The 21,993-nt window shown below is 43.3% G+C and overlaps 1 protein-coding gene across 1 annotated transcript; it reads right to left on the reverse strand.

The window, feature by feature from the left end:
• Positions 1-262: 262 nt before the first annotated feature.
• On the reverse strand, positions 263-2,332 carry LOC147727806 (zinc finger protein 862-like). Its single transcript, XM_086963182.1, has one exon. It carries the CDS (start codon positions 2,330-2,332, stop codon positions 263-265), a length of 2,070 nt encoding a protein of 689 aa, XP_086819308.1.
• Positions 2,333-21,993: the final 19,661 nt, after the last annotated feature.

Here is a 21,993-nt window from a genome sequence, read left to right on the forward strand (position 1 = left end):
AAAGATAGTGCATTTTCACACATACAGCACCACAATAAGGGTCTTAAGGGCAGTTTGCAAATTGGATATGCACACCATGACATGAATTGGTTACACTGGCAAGTACACTTCAAGTTTAGAAAAGCACAAGACTTCAATGGTGGTACCATCATAAGATTTTAATAAATATACTTAACTAGAGCACAGTTCATTGGGTGGGGAAATGTTGCAAGCCTATACAATATCTTATATACACAGTAAGGGAGAGGGCTGTTCAGACAAGTCAAGTGGCATCACTAGATGGGTGACAGGGTTGCTTCTCACGGCGATCCTTGCCATTTTTCCAGTGCTGATAAACTCGGTCTAGGTCAACTTTCCCATTCAGGAGGTAGGCCTTTGTCCTCATCAGCATGTCCAAATGCTTCTGCTCTAGTCTATTCCTCAATTTGCTCTTGATAGTATTCATGAGGCTGAATCCTCGTTCACAGTCTGCACTAGATGCTTGAAATGTTGCACAGACATCAACAAGCTGAGACACCACACTATACTGAGCAGCATTGCGTACAGTGAAAGTCACCATGTCTTGAAAGGTGGTAAATAACCCCCCCTTAACATGTTCTGCCACCACATATTTATAGTCTCTGTACTGTCGAACAACATCTTCTGGTGTTTCACAATCACCCAGGGCCAAGACATTTTTATACTTTTCAACAAGTCTTTCAATATTCTCAGTCCCAAAATCAAAATGCGATTGTGTGGCTATTGCCTGGATCTCAAAACTTGCCCATTCTTTTAGCTCACCTTCAGGGAACCTTTTTTGCATGTGCTCACAAAGAAGGGAAACAAAAGACAAAATAGGCCCACTGTCAAACTCTTGCCTTTCCTTGTACAACACCATCAGCTCTCTTACATTGCTGCTCCAAAATACAGTGTTCCCCAAATACTGTTGCTTAATTTGGCCAATCTTTGCTCTTGCATACTGTACGGCTTCAACAGTAGTTAAAGAACTTTTTTGGAATAGTTTGCACAAAGATGCAAATTCACCCAGAATGTCATTAAGTACTGCAAGGGAAATATGGTAGTTGGAGTCCGATAGTTTTTTATAACAATATTTAGCAATTGGATCATTCTCCTCAACTTTCTCATGCTCAAAGTACTTAAGAACAGTCTCGTAATTACGAATTAGTGCACCAACAGCAAAATGCCTTGAAAGCCACCGGACTTCATTCAGTGGTCGAAAAGAGACAACTTCACATTCAGTGACCGATGCAATTTCATCCAGCTTGGACTTCCTTGCAGGAGATCTGGAGAACACAGTGTAGACAGTCCTCAATAATGTCTCCATCTCTTTAATCATTGGAACCCTCTTCCAGGCATCATCAATTCCCAAATCTTCTCGATGTGCGACACAATGCTGCTCAACTAGATGAGGAATGGATTGTTTAAGGCGAGTAGCAACACCATTATTCTTCCCCAGCATCACAGATGCACCATCAGATGTGAACATGACCATTTTCATGAGGTCCAGTTCATTGGCAGTGTAGAATTCTTTCACGGCAGTAGTGATAGCCTCAGCATTACAGCTAGTCAGCTTCACTATGCCCCCAAACTGCGTTTTGTGCTCAGTTGATGTTACAGGTCGGAACTTGAAGTACAGGATGAGCATTTTTGTAACAGAAATATCTGTGCTCTCATCAATTATCAAGGTGTGATACAAAGCTTGCCGAAGTTCTGTCATAGCTTCACAGCGTATCACACTATTGATGGCCTCAAGGAACTCAAAAGCATAGTTCTTGCTCCTCCAGCTGTCTGGTATCTTCACATACAAAGCTAAGTGGTCATGGATGTCTTGTACAGATAACATTGAAGTGTTCATCTTGATTGCCAGCAACACGTTGTTGATGAGAATCTTTATCTCCTCAGGCATAGATCTTTGGCGTTCAACTACTTCCATTCTATTTGCTTTGTCAGTGGCAGTTTCTGTCAGCATTGCCCGTACTCCAAAACCAAACCTGGCAGCAGCACTTCTGCTTCTCAATATCACCAAGGCAGACTCATGTACTTTGCTAAGTAGATGGCGTTTCATGTAGTCCAGTTTCCAGCCATCACTCCATTTCTTCCCTGTGGAAAAGTCCCCAGCAATCTTGGCTTCGGCACATGCTCTGCAAATCAAGCCCACATCTGGACTGTATTGAAATAGTTCCCCGAGTTGCATGCGGACCTTGCTTCGTGACTTCTGTGTCTCAGCCTCCACAATTTCCTTCATCCACTCTTCCTTGAATACAAGGCAACATTTCTTCCTTTGTGGTGAAGCACTGCACTCTCCCGAAGTTACAGCTTTGCGCTTGAACATTTCCGTACCCGCCGGTTTGAGCTTGCTGTCCCACAAAGCCTGCAAAATAAGGAAACATGGCTTATGTTGACGCCTAGCTCACGAATGCAAACTGTTATACTACAATGTTGAAGATGCACCACAGTTTAACTCAACCCAACAATTACCTCTTCTGCTTGCACTCACGTGCGCCTCTTTAAATGTTTGGGGTTCTGGCTGTGAAACCTGCAACAGAAGAAAACATGGGTAAGTATATATGGTACTACAATGTTCAAGATGCACCACAGTTTAACTCAACCCAACAATTACCTCTTCTGCTTGCACTCACGTGCGCCTCTTTAAATGTTTGGGGTTCTGGCTGTGAAACCTGCAACAGAAGAAAACATGGGTAAGTATATATGGTACCACAATGTTCAAGATGCACCACAGTTTAACTCAACCCAACAATTACCTCTTCTGCTTGCACTCACGTGCGCCTCTTTAAATGTTTGGGGTTCTGGCTGTGAAACCTGCAACAGAAGAAAACATGGGTAAGTATATATGGTACCACAATGTTCAAGATGCACCACAGTTTAACTCAACCCAACAATTACCTCTTCTGCTTGCACTCACGTGCGCCTCTTTAAATGTTTGGGGTTCTGGCTGTGAAACCTGCAACAGAAGAAAACATGGGTAAAGTAATATGGTACCACAATGTTCAAGATGCACCACAGTTTAACTCAACCCAACAATTACCTCTTCTGCTTGCACTCACGTGCGCCTCTTTTATTGTTTGGGGTTCTGGCTGTGAAACCTGCAACAGAAGAAAACATGGGTAAAGTATATATGGTACCACAATGTTCAAGATGCACCACAGTTTAACTCAACCCAACAATTACCTCTTCTGCTTGCACTCACGTGCGCCTCTTTTATTGTTTGGGGTTCTGGCTGTGAAACCTGCAACAGAAGAAAACATGGGTAAAGTATATATGGTACCACAATGTTCAAGATGCACCACAGTTTAACTCAACCCAACAATTACCTCTTCTGCTTGCACTCACGTGCGCCTCTTTTATTGTTTGGGGTTCTGGCTGTGAAACCTGCAACAGAAGAAAACATGGGTAAAGTATATATGGTACCACAATGTTCAAGATGCACCACAGTTTAACTCAACCCAACAATTACCTCTTCTGCTTGCACTCACGTGCGCCTCTTTAAATGTTTGGGGTTCTGGCTGAGAAACCTGCAACAGAAGAAAACATGGGTAAGTATATATGGTACTACAATGTTCAAGATGCACCACAGTTTAACTCAACCCAACAATTACCTCTTCTGTCTGCACCCACGTCTGCCTGTGCAATTGTCTTTGTAGTACGGTCTCACGAACCTGCAAAAGAAAAAAGGGTGCAGATTGTGAATCTATTTACCCAGCAACCCCCAACCCAACGAGGAACGTAAACAGAATTACCTTGTCTTTGTGGTACTCGCACCTGATACCTGTAATCCAAATACCGTACAGACTGGAAACCTACAAGTGAAGACAAGTAAGTCAGCAAACGCCCGAAGAATTACAAACTGTGCATGGGACCAGTCAAGAGGCCCAAGACGAAAAATGACCAAATAATTACCTGGGATTCCAGCCTAGGACAAACAGGGGTATGCCCATGTGTTCCATTATTAGCATCCATTATCTTAAACTGGTCTATAAATCTGAATTCCCAGGGGAAAGTGGCATCACAGAAGGTGTAACACAAAATACAAATTGCAAATGGTTGAGGTGGGTGAACAAGGTAACCCACAGGATGGCTGAGAAGCACACAATCCATCAAAAGATCCCACCTGAAGCTTTTGTTTAAATATTGCTGACAATCAGAGCCCCCTCACGGGCTCCGATTAACAGCAATACTTAAACAGAATGCCAGTCTGCCCTGCGCTTTCCTAACAAAAGCGTAGCCAGTTTCCAAACACAGCGTGTACTTTAGCACACGCTGTGTTTGCAAACTGCCTACGCTTTTGTTAGGAAAGCGCGGGGCAGACTGTGGCATTGCGTTTAAGTATTGCTGTTAATCGGAGCCCGTGAGGGGGCTCTGATTGTCAGCAATATTTTAACAAAAGGCCAGTCTGCCCCGCTCCCACAGTGCCACAAGCGTCATAATCCCCACAATAACCACCAGTCCCCCGCCCCCCAGCCAAAAAAACAAAAAACACCACTGTCCCCATATCTAAAACAAAATTGAAGCTGCAAGTCTATAACCCAGAATGAGTTCAGATTTAGGAGGAATTGACGAGTTTACAGAAATAGGCTTGGAAACCTATGATAGTTACAAGTTTCTAGGACTTTTTTGTGAATTCCATTTTTGCATTAGCAAATATGTAAGTGCCTATTTGTTCATGAGAGAGAGCGAGAGAGAAAGAGCGAGAGAGAAAGAGCGAGAGAGAAAGAGCGAGAGAGAAAGAGCGAGAGAGAAAGAGCGAGAGAGAAAGAGCGAGAGAGAAAGAGCGAGAGAGAAAGAGCGAGAGAGAAAGAGCGAGAGAGAAAGAGCGAGAGAGAAAGAGCGAGCGCGAGAGAGAAAGAGCGAGCGCGAGAGAGAAAGAGCGAGCGCGAGAGAGAGAGAAAGAGCAAGAGCGAGAAAGAGCAAGAGCGAGAAAGAGCCAGAGAGAGAGAAAGAGCCAGAGAGAGAGAAAGAGCCAGAGAGAGAAAGAGCCAGAGAGAGAAAGAGCCAGAGAGAGAAAGAGCCAGAGAGAGAAAGAGCCAGAGAGAGAAAGAGCCAGAGAGAGAAAGAGCCAGAGAGAGAAAGAGCCAGAGAGAGAAAGAGCCAGAGAGAGAAAGAGCGAGAGAGAGAGAGCGAGAGAGAGAGAAAGAGCAAGAGAGAGAAAGAGCAAGAGAGAGAAAGAGCAAGAGAGAGAAAGAGCAAGAGAGAGAAAGAGCGAGAGAAAGAGCAAGAGAGAGAAAGAGCAAGAGAGAGAAAGAGCAAGAGAGAGAAAGAGCAAGAGAGAGAAAGAGCAAGAGAGAAAGAGCGAGAGAGAAAGAGCGAGAGAGAGAAAGAGCGAGAGAGAGAAAGAGCGAGAGCGAGAAAGAGCCAGAGAGAGAAAGAGCCAGAGAGAGAGAAAGAGCCAGAGAGAGAAAGAGCGAGAGAGAGAGAGCGAGAGAGAGAGAGAGAGAGAGAAAGAGCAAGAGAGAGAAAGAGCAAGAGAGAGAAAGAGCAAGAGAGAGAAAGAGCAAGAGAGAGAAAGAGCAAGAGAGAGAAAGAGCAAGAGAGAGAAAGAGCGAGAGAGAGAAAGAGCGAGAGAGAGAAAGAGCGAGAGCGAGAAAGAGCGAGAGCGAGAAAGAGCCAGAGAGAGAGAAAGAGCCAGAGAGAGAAAGAGCCAGAGAGAGAAAGAGCCAGAGAGAGAAAGAGCCAGAGAGAGAAAGAGCCAGAGAGAGAAAGAGCCAGAGAGAGAGAGAGCGAGAGAGAGAGAGCGAGAGAGAGAGAGCGAGAGAGAGAGAGCGAGAGAGAGAGAGAGAAAGAGAGAGAGAGAAAGAGCGAGAGAGAGAAAGAGCGAGAGAGAGAAAGAGCGAGAGAGAGAAAGAGCGAGAGAGAAAGAGCGAGAGAGAGAAAGAGCGAGAGAGAAAGAGCGAGAGAGAAAGAGCGAGAGAGAAAGAGCGAAATATCGCACTGTAAATTCTGGTGAATAAGACAACCCCAGCTTTTTCCATGTAGGGATGTTTTAGAAGATGCTGTTTTTGAAGCAGTTGTGAGTGGTCAGTGCAGATTACAAGCGTAATGCTTCTATTTTACACATTGTGATCACAATAAAGTGGTGACATTGAGTAGGAAGTGGAACACTTCTAAATCTCATACATGTACCCAATGTATGTAAAAACGTCTTGTGGCAGCCAACTGTCTAGCATTATAATATTATAGCACGACCAATGACATTGTGTCCCACATGACCAAATTATGCAGCAGAGCAGAGTTGACTAATTTATGTGGCAAGGAAAGGCAATTATGTAGTCTAATGCTGCACATCTTGTGACAGTATTACTTCATTATTAGGTCATTATTGCACAGTCAGTGGGCTTTCTGGGTAAAGGTTTTGACTCATTAGAACCTGAGTTTGACCCCCAAAAGAACAATGAATAACTGAAAGAAGACCAGGCAGTCAATCTTTGAGAAGGGCCGGCCACAGCGCATGAAAACGCTGCATTTCTCGTAACTTTTGACCCAGAAACATATTTTTGAGATGATACCTCAGTATACTGATTATTTGGTAAATGCAGTAGTACAACACTTATGTGGAAAACGGTGTTGCCGCAAAAATCACAGATTTCCAATGGCCCTCCTCTGCTTTTGTTAAATATCGAAAGGGCCCGAGGTGTTGGCTGCGCCCTCCGATATGAAAAGTGCTGAGTGTGCCGGTCTGCGTGCTGTTAATGAATGTGTGCGCATTGAAATCCTGGGTTTAGTTTAGGCTTTTGGATAATCTTTATACACAAAACAACGCACACACATCCCACCCCTGCGAGTAAGAAGTCAAGGCTTTCAAGGTCAAGTAACAGCTAGATTCAAATATTATTTTGTTGCAGATTGTTATAGCGCAAAATCGACCCGATGGTATTGGAGTACTTGACATGAGCCCCAGTTAAGTTACACCAGGGCACATTTGTTTCTGCTAGGTTCGGGGAGATTAAGTGATTTGCTCAGAATCACAGGAAGCTGAGCCAAGTGAAGTATTTTATGTGCATGAGGTGTTCTTTCCCTACGTGCAATTCTTCTTTAATACTTCTTTGCTGCGACATCATTGTGTACATTTCTTTCCCTTCCACATCCTGATGAGAACTGGGATCTGATAGAGAAATGTGCCTTTTTTGCAATATTGGAAGTATAAAAAAATAGGACTCCATGATGGACTTTATATTGTATCGTAGCCATCTTGCAATTAGTTATATAATAAAATAAGCAGTGGTCAGACACCGGTACTGGCGTTATCAATGCTTCGAACACAAATCTACAAAGCAAATACTTTGAACCATCAATTTATTGGCAAACGTGAGATCTACTGGCTTTGGTTGTTTTGTTTACTGCCATTGTTTTGCTGCTTCGTAGAACTGGTGTACTTTATTTTCAATTTCGTGGTCTAGTTATACCGACCCCGGCAAGAGCGGAGTGCTGAATGGAGCCCACCGAGATTTGAAACCCACGGGCTGCGCGCCATTCTCTGCAGCAAGATGTTAACCAACCATGCAGTCTTGCATCTATGCCTGTGTCACCGTCCGCCACTGATGCGAGGCTGCGGGGGAGGCTGTGTGGAAACGCAGTTAAGTGTCCATGTTAATCGCAGCCCTTTCACGAGCTGCGATTACCATGGATATTTAAACAAAACACTTAATGTCCCCCCGCAGCCTCGCGTTACTAACAAAACAATCCAGCAAGTTTACAAATGTCCGTAAACTTGCTGGATTGTTTTGTTAGTAACGCGAGGCTGCGGGGGACATTAAGTGCTTTGTTTAAATATCCATGGTAATCGCAGCTCGTGAAAGGGCTGCGATTAACATGGACACTTAACTGTGTTTCCACACAGTCTCCCCCGCAGCCTCGCATTGTGAAATAACTCGCCAGAAACAAAAGAAGTCAAGGGGGCACATAGCACTTACCTCCGCTCCCGACACCCGCGTGATACCTTTCACCGCCGCCTCCGCAATCACGAAATGCCCGATTTTCGCGCCGCGCGCTTTTTAAAAGCGGCGGCGCGAATACTCTCGCGGGATGTGCGCGCTCCACAAATGGGAATGCGCGCTCAGGGGTTTGCAAGTGCGCGCGCGCGCGGGCGCGCGCCTTGCTGGGAACAGTGGTCCTGAGTATCCAATGTTAATTGATTATCTTCATGATCTGACTGCTAAACTGAGGTTAATTCATCAACAGGTCTTTGAAGCTCTACCGGCACAGACTGAGGGTCCTGGACATCGGCTCCAACCGGGTGACTGGGTCGTCACCCGCAACTTTGGCAGAAAGCGCAACTTGGAGCCGAGATTTGTGGGTCCATTCCAAGTCCTGCTGGCTACAAGGACTGCAGTTTGTTTGAAAGGCAGAAAGAATTGGGTGCATGCCACCCACACCAAAAAAGTTCCGATCCCTTTGCCAGCAGATTCTTGGGTGAGGACCGGGATTGCCGCAACGGAAACAGAGACCCCAACAAGTTTTGTGCCGTTTAGTGATGCTCAACCTGTAGGAGACACTTCATTGCAGCCAGATACATCTGTTGAACCATCAGCATTGGAGAATTCGAGGCTTGAACTGTCATCTGATCGATTGGACGCTGTTTCACAATCTGAACAATTATTCGAAGAACAGACTCGTCCTGGAAGAAGCAGATATTTTCTTCGTTCTCATAACAAAGACTAATAAAGGAAATCCCTTTTTGAATTAATATTACCACCTTACTGTTGCCATGAACATTATGAACAATTGCATCCTCTATTAATTCTTGAGCCTTTTTCTACGTATGTTTTTCCACAGCTAGGAGATTTGCATTAAAATTGAATGTTTGATTAAAGAAAACCTTACATCCGGGTTGACCGTAGGGCCATGCGGGTACTTCCTTCTGTTTAGCAGGTTCCTGACACTAGGTCGGTTACTTTTGTCGATTCCTGGGAACTCCTGGGAATTGATAATAGCTACTCAGAACGAAGTGCGTCAAGAACGTTATGGACGGTTTTTAGAGGATGGATTTCTCTAAGTTGTCGGAAGTAGAGAGGATGTCAGCTCAAAGATCGAAATTGCATAGGGTTGTACGAACAAAATGCTTTCTGTTTCAGGTATTCCTGCTGTTTCTGACTGTTTTCATGTTATTGGTAGGTGGAGTGTATTTCGGAATACAGTCGTTATTGCCTTCTGTTTCACCTACTTCTTCTTTTGAACGGAAATCTATTCCTACTGTTTCTCCACATTCCTTTCATCCTCTGCCCCAACACGAACAGGTTAGACGTGCGGAATTCATGAACAACTCCTTCGTCCAGCTTCTTCATCAGCATCAGTTGGTGATGAATACTACCAATTGTTGGGTGTGTGGGTTAATGCCACATACCATGGATAGGGGTATTCCGTATTTGGTTCTTCCTTACAGCTCCCAGGGGTCAGCTCGAGCATTCCAGACTATGTTCCGTAGCGCACTTGATTCCTACCCCCATCGAGAGCCACTCTCTTCAGATTCTGGCCCGGCCCGTACCACAAGCCTTTGGCAAGAGCGATTGTTGACTTAGATAGAGATATTTTTGATGCATCGCTTATCCCAGAGGAAGAGGTGCGAGCATACAGGGACCTGAGTGAGGCTGAGTATAGTATTTCAGTGGGTGATAGACAGCTTAAGAGCTCATCTCCGATCTGGATCGTACCCCATCTCGGTAATTTCTGCTTGCAAGGCCTTGGCCGAAATCCGCGAGCTCAACTTAGGAAGAGTGCTTGCACTGAAACGTATGTTTTACCGATGCTCTCTTCCCCTGTTTTCCTGACTGCCAAGGGTACATACTTTGTATGTTACAGTCGCGCATATACATGGTTGCCCCGTGACTTCTCGGGCACCTGTTATATTGCAAATTTGTTGCCACCGACTTTCACAGTTGCCTCGGACTATCACAAGACTAGAGTTGTGAGAGGCGTTATTAGCAAAGAGGACACTGCGGGCAAGAAGCCCGAGACTTCTTTAAGGGTTTCCTGCCGTTTTGGAGACCTATGGTTAATAGTAGGAACCTGAGACAGTTGACTCGTGTGGTCGAATCAACTGCTAATATAACTGCAAGTGCTCTTGGTAATCTGACAGCAGAGCTTCAGGCGGATAGGCTTATGACGTTGCAAAACCGTATGGTTTTAGACATTGTTCTTGCAGATAGAGGTGGTGTGTGCAAGGTGATCCATTCGAGTTGCTGCATTTTCATCCCTGATAACGCTCCAACTGTCTATCAAGCCATCTCGAAGTTGCATAAGATCTCCGAGTCCATACACGTGGACGTAGGTGATTGGCCGCTACTAGGATGGTTTTGGGGCCTGATGTCGACGTGGGGTTGGAAGATTCTGATGATCATCGGGGTTGTTGTAGCATTTCTGTTCACGTGTTGTCTTTGTGTGCAGTGTGGTCCTGCCTTATGTGGCCTCTGTGCTACAACGTGTATAAGACGGCCATCTGTTACCAAGGAAGCATTGATGGATAGAATAATGTTGCAGCAACATCTGAATGATCTGATGAATATCGAGATCGATTCTGATATCGACAACTGCTTGCCTACATGAGGGCAAAAGGAGCATCTGAGGTTCCGTGACAGTCATGATGGTGTTTTTGACTCGTTCGAATATGGACGAGTTTGGTATCTATGAACCGCAAATGACGAGTTTAGTGGGTGTACGCGTTTTCGCTACGCTGGCCTTAACCGTTCGTCTTATTCGTGGGTTTCTCCATCTGAACCCACGGGTTCCATTTTAGATACGGCATCCATTTTGTTTCTTGCCCTCAAGTAGCCAGCGAATGGACACTGTCCGCTTCGTGACCCTGGGATTCCCAAGCTCTTGCAGAAGACACGTGTTCCTTTGAGGGTGTCTTTATGACAAGGGGGATGACACTGCAAAGGCAGATGGCTCTGCTCGAGGCTCATCTTGCCGTGCCGGTCTATTGTTTCAGCCATGCATGCATTAGGCACGAATCCTTTGATCCTGCAATCGTGCTTCCGATATTGCCCCCTACACTCTTTTTCAATCTGTTGTCCATCTGTGTCTTCCTTGCACCTGTTTCTGTCTCTTTTCTTAACTCGTTTACAGCCAGAATGGAATGTACTAAATGATGGGATAACGTACTTTTACAGTTGGGAACCGGCGATGCTACTGTAATTATGGTCCGGGCTCCTGAATACATGAAAGCAACCCTTTTGAAGTTTACTATGGGAACTGAGTTGTAACCTTTTGTTCGCCATGTTGTGCTATGACTAAAATATGTATAAAAGGAGTGATCCACTGTTGCAATTTGAAGCAGTCTCCTAGAACCTACACATGGTGTACTTCTTGCGATCTCTGTATTCTCTGCAGTAAATAAACCTCGATCTTTGACGCCGAAGGAAGTGTCCCGTGTCTCTGTGATTTGTATGCCGGAACAGGTAACCCACGAAGGTTTCAGGTGTTGTACCCTGGCACCGCTGGGCCTTAGAATAGCCCAGTCCTTCATACCCCAGCCCCAAAAACCAACAAATCCCTCCCACGAAAACCAAAAATTAAAAAAGGGCTAGAAGAGGGCATTATGGATGTCAGACCGGAACTGGTCCAGGCTCCGCTCCATAGTGGTGAGCCGGCGCTCGATGGTGTCCAGCCACTGCAGGATGTGGTGCAGCAATGACCTGTTGTCAGTGTTGTGGGGGTTGCAGCAGTTGACTAGTAGCGAAACCAGTGATAGGATGGCCGAGAGGCTCAGGGGGACTGGCTGCACTGGGGCCCAGCTGTTGTGAATTCATTTCCTGCTCCTCTTCCAGGGCCACCAGTCATCTGTATTACAGCTGGATTCGCTCCAGCCTCTGCCACCGCAAATGGACCTCTATCTCCTGCCTGGTGGGTGGTCTGACTGGACCAGCAGGAGTAGCTATATTAAGAAAAACAAAAAAGACAAATTGTAAATTACCCTCCATTCGAACAATTGTTTAAAATTACTGGGTGGCAAAGTAGCAGGAGATTGCTGGCCCCTAGCGCCATTGGAATTTATTTGATGTGAATATTTTGATTAGAAGAGTCACAAGGTCAATTTTATGTTTACCCACACATGCCAAACATAAATAAACACTGACTGTGTGGCAGAAATGTATTAACAGGCAGAATAACATCACAGGATTTTAAAAAACAGTGACCTGATACATTTTTTTCTAAAGGCTTTTAAAGTAACTATAAACAGAGTGTGACACTTTGAGATGATAAATAAATTACCTATCATTAATGAGAACGGCATTATGCACTACATGGAGAACAATTTGTGTGTCATGCTAAAAGAAATTTAGCCATGCTCATTGCTAGCCAGAACCTTGGCTGGTGTGATACTGTCTGCAGCTGTAGTTGCAAACAAATATTGTTAGATTTTAAAAAATTGAACTTTTAACCTGCACATGTTGTAGAATGTTCTAGAAAGTGTGTTGATAGAATACGTTGCTCTTCTGACTTCTATGTGTCCTTGAATATTAAAAAAACTGTTTATATGAAAAATTCAGAAAATAACTAATAGAGACAAGGTTTGCAATCTAAAAGAATGAGGGAACTGTTCTAATTTTTTCTTCCCATGTATTTATGTGTGGAGCAACAAAATTACAGACACAACAGCACCAGGAAGAGGAACAAGCAGGGAGTGGGGGGACATGGGGAGATGGGCACAATGGCACACATGCACAATTAAGTAAGGCACAACTACAGACAAATCATGGCCAAAATGAAACACACCAACAAGGAGCACAAGTCACACAGCCCGGCAACATCACACAACTGAACAAGCACAGAAGTAAAAACCACACTGTCTGAAAGGGAGAAGGGTGAACAAAAGTTCACATGAAGGGACATCTTACCTACAACTTTATTAAAAAAAAGTGCTTGTCAGTACTGCCAAGAGAAGTGGCATAATATGCAGACAAATGCAGCAGCATGCTTAAATAAGGAACATAGGAAAACATCCATGTTCACCTTAGGATAGTCCATCACAAACACACGTTAGTGTCAAGTAGTGTTGGTTGCCTGCGCCTCTGACATGAGTCGACAGCAATGTAGCCATGTCCATTGTCGTCTTGGGACATGTGACCAGATGCACAACGTGCAATGTTGCGGCAAAACACGTGCAATGTGGGACATCGAGTCATGGTTCTAGGTACCTTGTCACTTGTCCATGAACGTGAGTGCAGCTGCGTAAGCCTCTATCTCTAATGAGTAATGGTTGGCCACAATACTTGGCATGTTGTCAACCTAATCCATCAGCTGACCGGGACAGTTTGCTGACTCCAACCACTGAAACCCAATATGCACCAAAGCAGAATCGGGAAATGGGTCAATTTGCTCACTGCATACTACAACACGTGCAATATCCCAGATCCAGTTCCCAACATGCATGCCAAACATCCATGCATGCCATAAACGGGCATCACCATGACACTTCTGGTTGTGGGCCAAGAGGAGGCACAAACACCCATTGGTATGCATGTCAGCTACCCACACTTTGGAGAGGAAAACGCCCATGCACCACTCGGATAGGCACTTGTGACATTGCAACACAGGTTGAACGCAAGTGACGTCCACAATGCATAAGCTCAACAGGTAAGTGATTCCCAGCACTGCCAAAGGCAGTGCACCCAGGACATGCAGCAGATGTGCAAGGTATAGGTGGATGTGAATGGAGTTGACCATGTGTTCAGGATGCCTTGCCATTGCGTCTGTGGCTCTGCTTGTAGCTGCACTGGCTTGCCGTGTGCCAGTCTTGTGGATAAAATGGCACAGCTTGGTGCAATGAACCGAGTCTGTGTGCAATGGGTGCAGTGCAGGGGTGTGGTGGGAGTACGTGTGAAGGCCATTTCATGCACGCTAACTATGACAAAGGATTTTTGAGTGTGGGATGTGTACTCATTCTCAAATTGGGTGGTGCGTAGTGTGGGAGACGGATGCAAATATTATCGTAACTGTCAGGGAGTGCTGGTTACTTGCAAGTTCCTTCTCGGAGCACCAGATGTGGTAGCCCAAGATAGCTCAGCCAAACAACCGTTCATCCCTACAGTAAATTTTCCAACTGCATTCATATAGGATGTGTATACAGGTTGGTCGTGGGTGTTGTGGGATGTCTGTGACCCTGGTTATCATGGATGAGATGCCCAACACGTGGCACAAGGGAGGGTTCACTGTGTGTTACGTTGTCAAATAGCTGTTCCTCCCTCCCATGAGCCCCCACACTTTTGTGTGCTGTGCTGTTATATCCCATGCTCTCCTACGGCACACCATTGTAATGCCTATACGCGCATGTCCTGTGGCATTCCAACCACACTGTGACATTCCCCTTTGGAGGTGGTGCATGCCACTTTATAACATCGACTGCTGAGGCCCTTGTGGTGGCCACACCAGAACACAGAGACACACTTACCGCACTTCCTGCACATGGACATGTCCGAGACACCCCGTTCCCCTTGCTATATAGGCACACCCCTGCGCTGACCTGTGTACGTCCGACCAGCACATACCGCTTGTGCATGCAGATGGATGCGTGCGTAGCTACATGTCCAGGCTCACTGCCATCGCTGAGGTGAAATGGTAACAGTGTGCTGAAGACAGCACACTGTTATGTTGTAGGGCCCGAGCCCATCATGCTAACACAATGACCACACAGACACACTTGCTCAGATGAAGGTTCGGGGGCGTTGGCGGTTCGGTGTTGTTGCAATGAGTGTTGTGGCCCTCATGGGTATCCGTGTATCATGCTCGTTGACTTTAAGGCACCTGTGGGTGTTCCTGTGTGGCTCTTGGCTGTGTTACCTTTCATGCTGCAGGTAGTCATCCAGCTTAATCCCAGCAGAAAGCAGGTGTAAAATCCCTGGTGCTAATGTGGCTTATTGCCGGATTTTGTTTCGCATCGCAGTTTTTGCCTTGCGTTGTTAAAGTTGTGATGTGCTTTTTTTGTGTACAGAAAAATAAATGAACTGGTCAGTGTATCCCGTCAAGATCCAGGACCTGACCCACTATTCCCAAGGAATATTATTACAATGAGATTTCTTCATTGATTTTGTGTGTATACCGTAAATGCACCCACTACCACATTGCAATTCAATACAGGATTTTAATATTTAGAATAAATCGCAAAGGTGCACCTCCCGTGTTTTTGCATGGGAGAGCCTACTCTGCATCTCATTATTAGCACTTTAATGCAACTAAAGTTGAGATAAATCTAACACACTATTCAGAAGCTTGTGCAAACTGCAGACAGCATCAGTATTCCCTCAATAACTGCCCCAAAATTTCACACCATGGTGGACACCACCAAATAACAGTAATAAGAATGAGAAAGAGTCACACAGCACTTAAGTAACAACCAAAAACTTTATTGAAATTTAACAAACTTAACACAAAACAACAAGGCCGAAGACTCCTGTCGGGTCCATCAATGTCGATGACACAGCCTGGAAAATAAAAAACAAAATAAGGACATGTTTAATGCGCATATCATATCATCATGTTCGGGTGGCACTAACTCTGTACAAATCAAGTCCATGCCACATGGTGGTAGGCCCATGACGGCCATACAGCTCATGGTGCAACTAACCCTCTGCACACCTTTTCATGGACCCTTTATGATTCAGACCCGTGGAGTGTCCGCCATGTAGTCACCACCGGCAATAAAGGATGTGACATTGTCAATCCATTATATTTGCGTGGTCACATGGCCTGTGACGCATGTGCCAGATAGGTGTGGTGTGTGTGCAAACCTGCCCTCAGGGAGTGGCCGTGACATGTTGACAACTAGACCACTGACCTGCAAACCAACAGCGAGTACGCCTGCGACAGGTAGCTATGTGGGGCCACTGTCGGAATGTAATCGGAGTGACATGGTGGGGCATCCGACGGAACAGGGCAGGGATAGCCACAATGACTCTGAAGCTCTGGGTGTGATTCAGTACCTGTCCAGACAAGAAAGTGACTAATGTGTTTGTCCCCATTGTGGTGTTTACGGTACCAGAAACACAATCGGCTATGTAGCATACTGTGACTGGCATCCCATTAGATGAGCATCATTGACGTAAGGTGAATCACTGTCTACATTATTCCACATATTCATACATAAATTAGGTAAAACATAACACAGTAGTGTGTCACTGGATGTTCATTGCACATCCAGTGGTGTTTAGCAGCTGGAGTGGTAGAGGGACAGGACAAGCACACTTCACATTATGGGCTCGTGGAGGGCAATCCAGAGTCCATCCGGGGATGACAGGTACCATGGAACTGAAAGGGGACAGTCCCCAGTGAGGTCGCCGTGTCATTGGTCATTGAAGAGGATATGGTAGGCCATGTTCGCGGACCAAGGTGAGTGCAGCAGAGCGTAACGTCGGACAATGGAAGTTCATGGGGCCATGTGTGGCACCAAGGATAAACAGATCAATGTTATCTTCGTGCACACCTAACTTTTTAGTGTTGATTAAAACATAAGTTCTTTTTGGCGCTATGTTTGACGCACTGTGTCTATCAGCGCCTTCTCATGAAATGTATACAATATGTGATCAATAAACCACAAAGGATACGCTCCTTTAACATGAAACAGGGGAGTTTCTTCACTCACTCATCATGATCAGGTTACAATATTCATCAGTTCCATAAATTCATAAATCTTTAGTTCATTGATTTCATAAATTCTTTTATTAGTTCATTTCTTCTCATCGTATTCAATTATGTTGCAAAGAATTCATTCTTCATGAATATTCAGTTGCTTATAATGTGCCCAATGCATTTCGGGTTAATGGACTAACCCTTCGTCAGGGGTCTGTCAAAAATGAGAAGCATACAGGACCTTAGCATTCAGAAAAACGGCAAGTACATACATATTGCCTAAATTAACCAAGAAACAATAAAGTCACTCCATGGTGGTATTACCATAGTTACAAAGACATGTTTGGAACAAAAAAGTGCATGTGCACACTCTTTAAGGGGTAGCATGATATTGAGGCCCGCCAGTGTATATGTGATTGCTAGAATAAGCCGAGATGGCGTGATGCTGCAATGTGCCGTCTGATGTATTCAGAATGAGTGGCTAACGTATATGGCGGAAAATAGTCAGATAAAAAGGCTGCTAAACTAAAAAGGCATTAACTACGGTAATCAAAATGCTACGGGGAGTAACAAACAATAATGAGACTAAAAACAAAAGATTCGACGGCGGGAAGCAAACGTACTAGAAGCAACGCGGTGTACTCGTTCCTTTCCGTGTACAGGATTGAATGGATAAGCACGAAGCCAATCACAAGGCTTCTTGTATCATGGGATGGGTCACGTGATGTCAGGTAATCCGACATATAACTACTCGGTAACAAAAAAGTTTTAACGGTAACATACTGAGACAGTTAATGTGGAAAAACTTCACCTGGCAAGCAGGAAAGTGGAGAAAACTTTCGATCAAGTTGCCGTCTTTCGATTTGGGCCAGTAGCCATAGTGAATAAAGAGACGCTAGATTATTGGACAGGAGTTCCGATCTCGTGTATATTGGTGTCAAGAACAAATGGAGAGTGGAATAATAAAGTTTTCAGGATAATGCGGGTAAAAACGAGGGACACTAGAATGTCAAGAGGTTCTAGAATACTAGATATGTGATCAACTTAACTAGTCAATAGGAGATGGGGTGAGACATGGAAGTTAAGTAGAATTTGGTATATGTTGTAATTTAGTAACCAGGAAATTCCAATTACGATACAGTATTCGCAATGATGGTGTAAACAATGATGCAATCAAACAAATTGAACATCTGAAATCACATATACGCAAATAAAGAGAATTATGGTGAATTATAACAAAACATACTTAGCGGGGTCAAATTTAAGTACTGGCTGGGTTCATATTAGTCCTTTCGGTATGAGTCGCAAGCAGGGGAAAGAAGGGCCGCTGACCCTTTACTGTGTGGGATGGCGAAATGTTACAATTGCATCTACTGCAATAATGTCATAATTGGTAAAACATTCATGCATCCCACCAAAGGCCATAAGATTGATTTGCAGTGATGGAGCGAGTTATTAAATTAATTTTTATTCATACTCGCGAAGTTAAACTTCCATAACAAAAATAATCATATTAAAAAGTGTGTGTTGAATTTATTAATCAACATTAGTTTTAAAATGCATAAACACAGAAAAACACGTGGGACTAATTTTTATTCTTTTGTTGCAATCGCAAGTGTGTGGAAAAATAATAAACTAACCTTGTCTATTGTCTTTGGCAGTATTAAATGCGGCTGTTTAACTAATGGCATGTTCTTATTATTTGTGCTTATGTTAAGTCTTTTGTGACAAAAGCCTTTGGAGTTCATGCAGAAGAAGAAAGTAATTATAAAAAGCTGCATTTGTGTTGCTTTGGCTAGGTAACATAATTAACCTGGTTAATATTTAGAAGGGGGGCGGGTAACAGAATGGGTCTCAATTCTTTAATTAATTGATGTCTTGTGTTTGTTTAATAATAGATTCTAAAGTGAGGCCTAAAAAGTGGCTCGAGAAAAATATAGCTGACAGAGAAGCAGACGTGAAAGAAATCTTGTCCAGGGTGGAGCCTTTCATTGTGTAATGGAAATATTTGCTGAATAAAAGACTTTGCTTGAATAAGATGTGCTCTCGGAGTAAAGGCCCAAGGACAGAATCTGCGAATGTCTGCCAAGGTTAGGAAGTGAAAAGACAGTACTCGAATGAGAAAGTATAATTTCTGAGGAAGCCAAATGTCATCGAAGAAAGAGACAATAGGGCTAATGTGAAACCCGGACTTGGATAAAATGTAAGAATGACCTAATGGACTCACACGGCTCAGCCAATAGCAAGATTGGATTTATGGAAAACACGCAGAATTTAGTTACTTTAGCTAGTTAGAAAGGTATAAAACTTGGCCCACGGGGAGGAGGGAATCTCTCCTCGCTTTCCGATTCCTGAAAGGCATGACGTGCTGTTGGACTCTTTGGCGCATGTAAGGACAGCAGTCTTTATTGAATATTCTTTTAGGTGAAGAGAGTATTAGACAGGGAAATGGAATTTAGGGATGGAAACTTATATTTTGTTTAATTCATGCTGATTGATTTACCTTTAAAATGTCAGTCCAAAAAGCCTTTCCTTGAATGATGCTTTCACTTTGCTAATAAAATAATGATTTTTGAATAAAAATGCTCTTCTCTTGAATAAATAAAGCTAATAAAATTAGATTTTTGAAATGACAAACTGGTCTTGTTTATTCATGGTCTAGTTATCATTAGTTGATCCATTCGCCTTAGTGACTTAATTAAATGTCATATGATTTAAAATCATGATAAGAAATGATAAACTGCATTTGTATATAATTTTGTAAATGGTTTGTGAATAGATTAGTTTAATTAGGTCACATGATTCAGTCGCTCAAAAATTGTCTCTTTAGTTTATGGGCCTTAGTAGTGATTTATGGTTACTGGTGAGTATTGTGGAGATGAGTAGCGCTTGTGGGACCATTTTTCATTAGGAGCGCTGGATCAATTACTTGGTAGCAGTGTTACAGTTACTATGGTAACTGACATGTTACATGATAATTACATAGGATACATGTCTAAAACTTGTTAAGTTTGTTCAGTTGTTACATGTAGTCGAAAGGATTTTTCCAGCAGTGTGAAAATTCCGGTTTACCGGCAAAGTTAACCTCATCGCTGCTAGCCATATTCCCCTCCGGTGATGAAGTATAATGGTAATGGGTGTGGTCATGACGGAACGGTTCCGTCATCAGCACAGCTCCACTGTGCCTCATGACGGAACCGTTCCGTCATGAGCACCGAAGGGGTTAAGTGTGACAAGTGAGGTTACACAGTGCATTTGTTCTGTTTTAAAATAGTGGTATTGTCATATATCACTAGTGTTGTGGACGTACAGCACAAGTTTAGGGATATTAGGTGTGTTAGGTAGAATGTATAGTGAGGATTGTCTATGAAATTGTAGCTTTTGAGTATAGGGACACCTGTCCTGTTTTAAAACTCACTGTGAAAAGAGTAGTAGATTTTATCCAAACTTGAGTGAAGGGTAAGGAAGCGTCGTCTATTCTTACTGGCGAGTGAGGATTTTTATTGGCGGGTTAAAGTCCTACCAAAAATTTCATGTATGAATGGTTAGGGATTCTTTTCGTATGATTGCGTATGTTAGAAGGGTAGGATAAGGCTATACTTCTTTTTATCAACGAATTTAAATATTCTGTGAAAATAACGTCATCTATTTCACATGAAAGAATACTTGAATGATTGAAAAAGCTATCTCTTTATTTTAGGGAAACAGACAAATAGTTTTTTTTGTGAAGTTACTAACCGAATTCCATTGAGAGTTTTGTAGAAAATGGTGCTGTGAAAATATTTTGTAAAGGAGGTGTCAGTGTCAGAGCAGAGCGAGGACAGCGAAGCTGCAGTGGCAGCATACGTCACAGGGTTCGCACTGTGATTGGCTAGCATACGTCACAGTATTCGCGCATTGATTGGCTCATGTGACTAGGCAGGCTTGTACCTGATTAGCTCATTCTGAAATTCAATAATCCCACTGGCTGAACAGAGTAGTGACGTGGCTTAACCAGATTGGCTTGTTGGTGAGTTTCGCGCACGGATTGGCTAGAATAGCGGAACAGAAGAAAATATTTACGATATTTTTGAAGTAAGTGGAATTGTTTAAAAATATGGAATATTATTATATGAAAGAGGAAAAGAAGCCGTCATGGTTTCAGAAATTGAAAAATATTTTCAAAAGTGACAAGAAAATTGAAACGCGAGGTGGAAGATAACTTCATAAGTACAAAACACCTGCAGTCTATATGGAAGGTGAATATGGTTATCATACTTGCCTTTGGATGGAGAATTGTATGGAATATACCGCAAAGGATGGGGTACTGGCATGGCCGGAAGATGGGTCATTTAACATTAAGGTGTTGAAAAACTTGAGAGAAAAAATGATGACTCTTGTACCAAAACCTAGACCTACACAATTTGAGGCTTTAGCTGAATGGGAAGATGTGATGTTTGAATTGGAACGTGAAAACAGGGGTGTAACAAGAGGCACTAGATTAGACATTAATCGAGAAACTCATGAAGATAGAATGCGTCGTTGGAGATGAGCAGAAATGTGCAATGGTTTGTACCCAGCAAGATTTAGTGAGGAAAAAGGTCAAAAGAGTTCTACAAAGAAAAATAATATTGGTGAAGATAGTGAATTAGAAGATTCAGTTTTAGAAGAGATCTACATCACAAAATCGAAACCGCCACCTTATCAACCAGTTTGTTCATGGTCTACCCCGAGAATTCCTCAAGTAACTTCTCCTAGTGCTCCTCCTAGGGAAAATAATGAGACTCTACTAAGATTAAATCAGAATAATGCAAAATTTCCTGAAAGAGTAGTAACCAGAACTAATTCTAGTACATCTGGAGAAAGAAGAAATTATCCTGAAACTCCAGTTCAGGGAAACAGAATCCCAAGAAATGCAATGGGAACAGAAGGATGTGGGGATATACCAAATGCAGAATACCTTCGATCAAAAGAAGAATTAATACAGCAGTTAACTAAAGGCATGGAAGCAGTAACGGTGCCAATAACAATTGGACTTGTTGTTCCAGTTTTTTATCAAAAAGAAATTAGACATTCAGCTTTGACTGTCCTTTTAAATACAGAAATTCAAAAAGTGGCTGAAAAATTTTATTCAGATTTAACAGAGATTCACCGAGAGAAAAAGATGCCAGACTTAACTTTTAATCAAAGTTTTTCAAATGGTCAAACTCCATTTTTTGCAGAAACTCCAGAAAAGAGCATAAATAAAATAGATTTAACACAGACTCCACAGCCCCCAGAATTTAAATTACTTGATGTTGCAAAGTTAAAGGCGGATTTGGAGGAATTGATTACTGGCACAATTGGACCTGACAGTTTAAAGTTATATCAGTATGATGAATTGTTGTTCATTTGCAAAAGCATGCAATGGAAAACGAAAACCAAATATGATCAGTTAGA

This window comes from Lissotriton vulgaris, chromosome 3_1, assembly GCF_964263255.1.
Source record: "Lissotriton vulgaris chromosome 3_1, aLisVul1.2, whole genome shotgun sequence".
Taxonomy (NCBI): Eukaryota; Metazoa; Chordata; class Amphibia; order Caudata; family Salamandridae; genus Lissotriton; species Lissotriton vulgaris.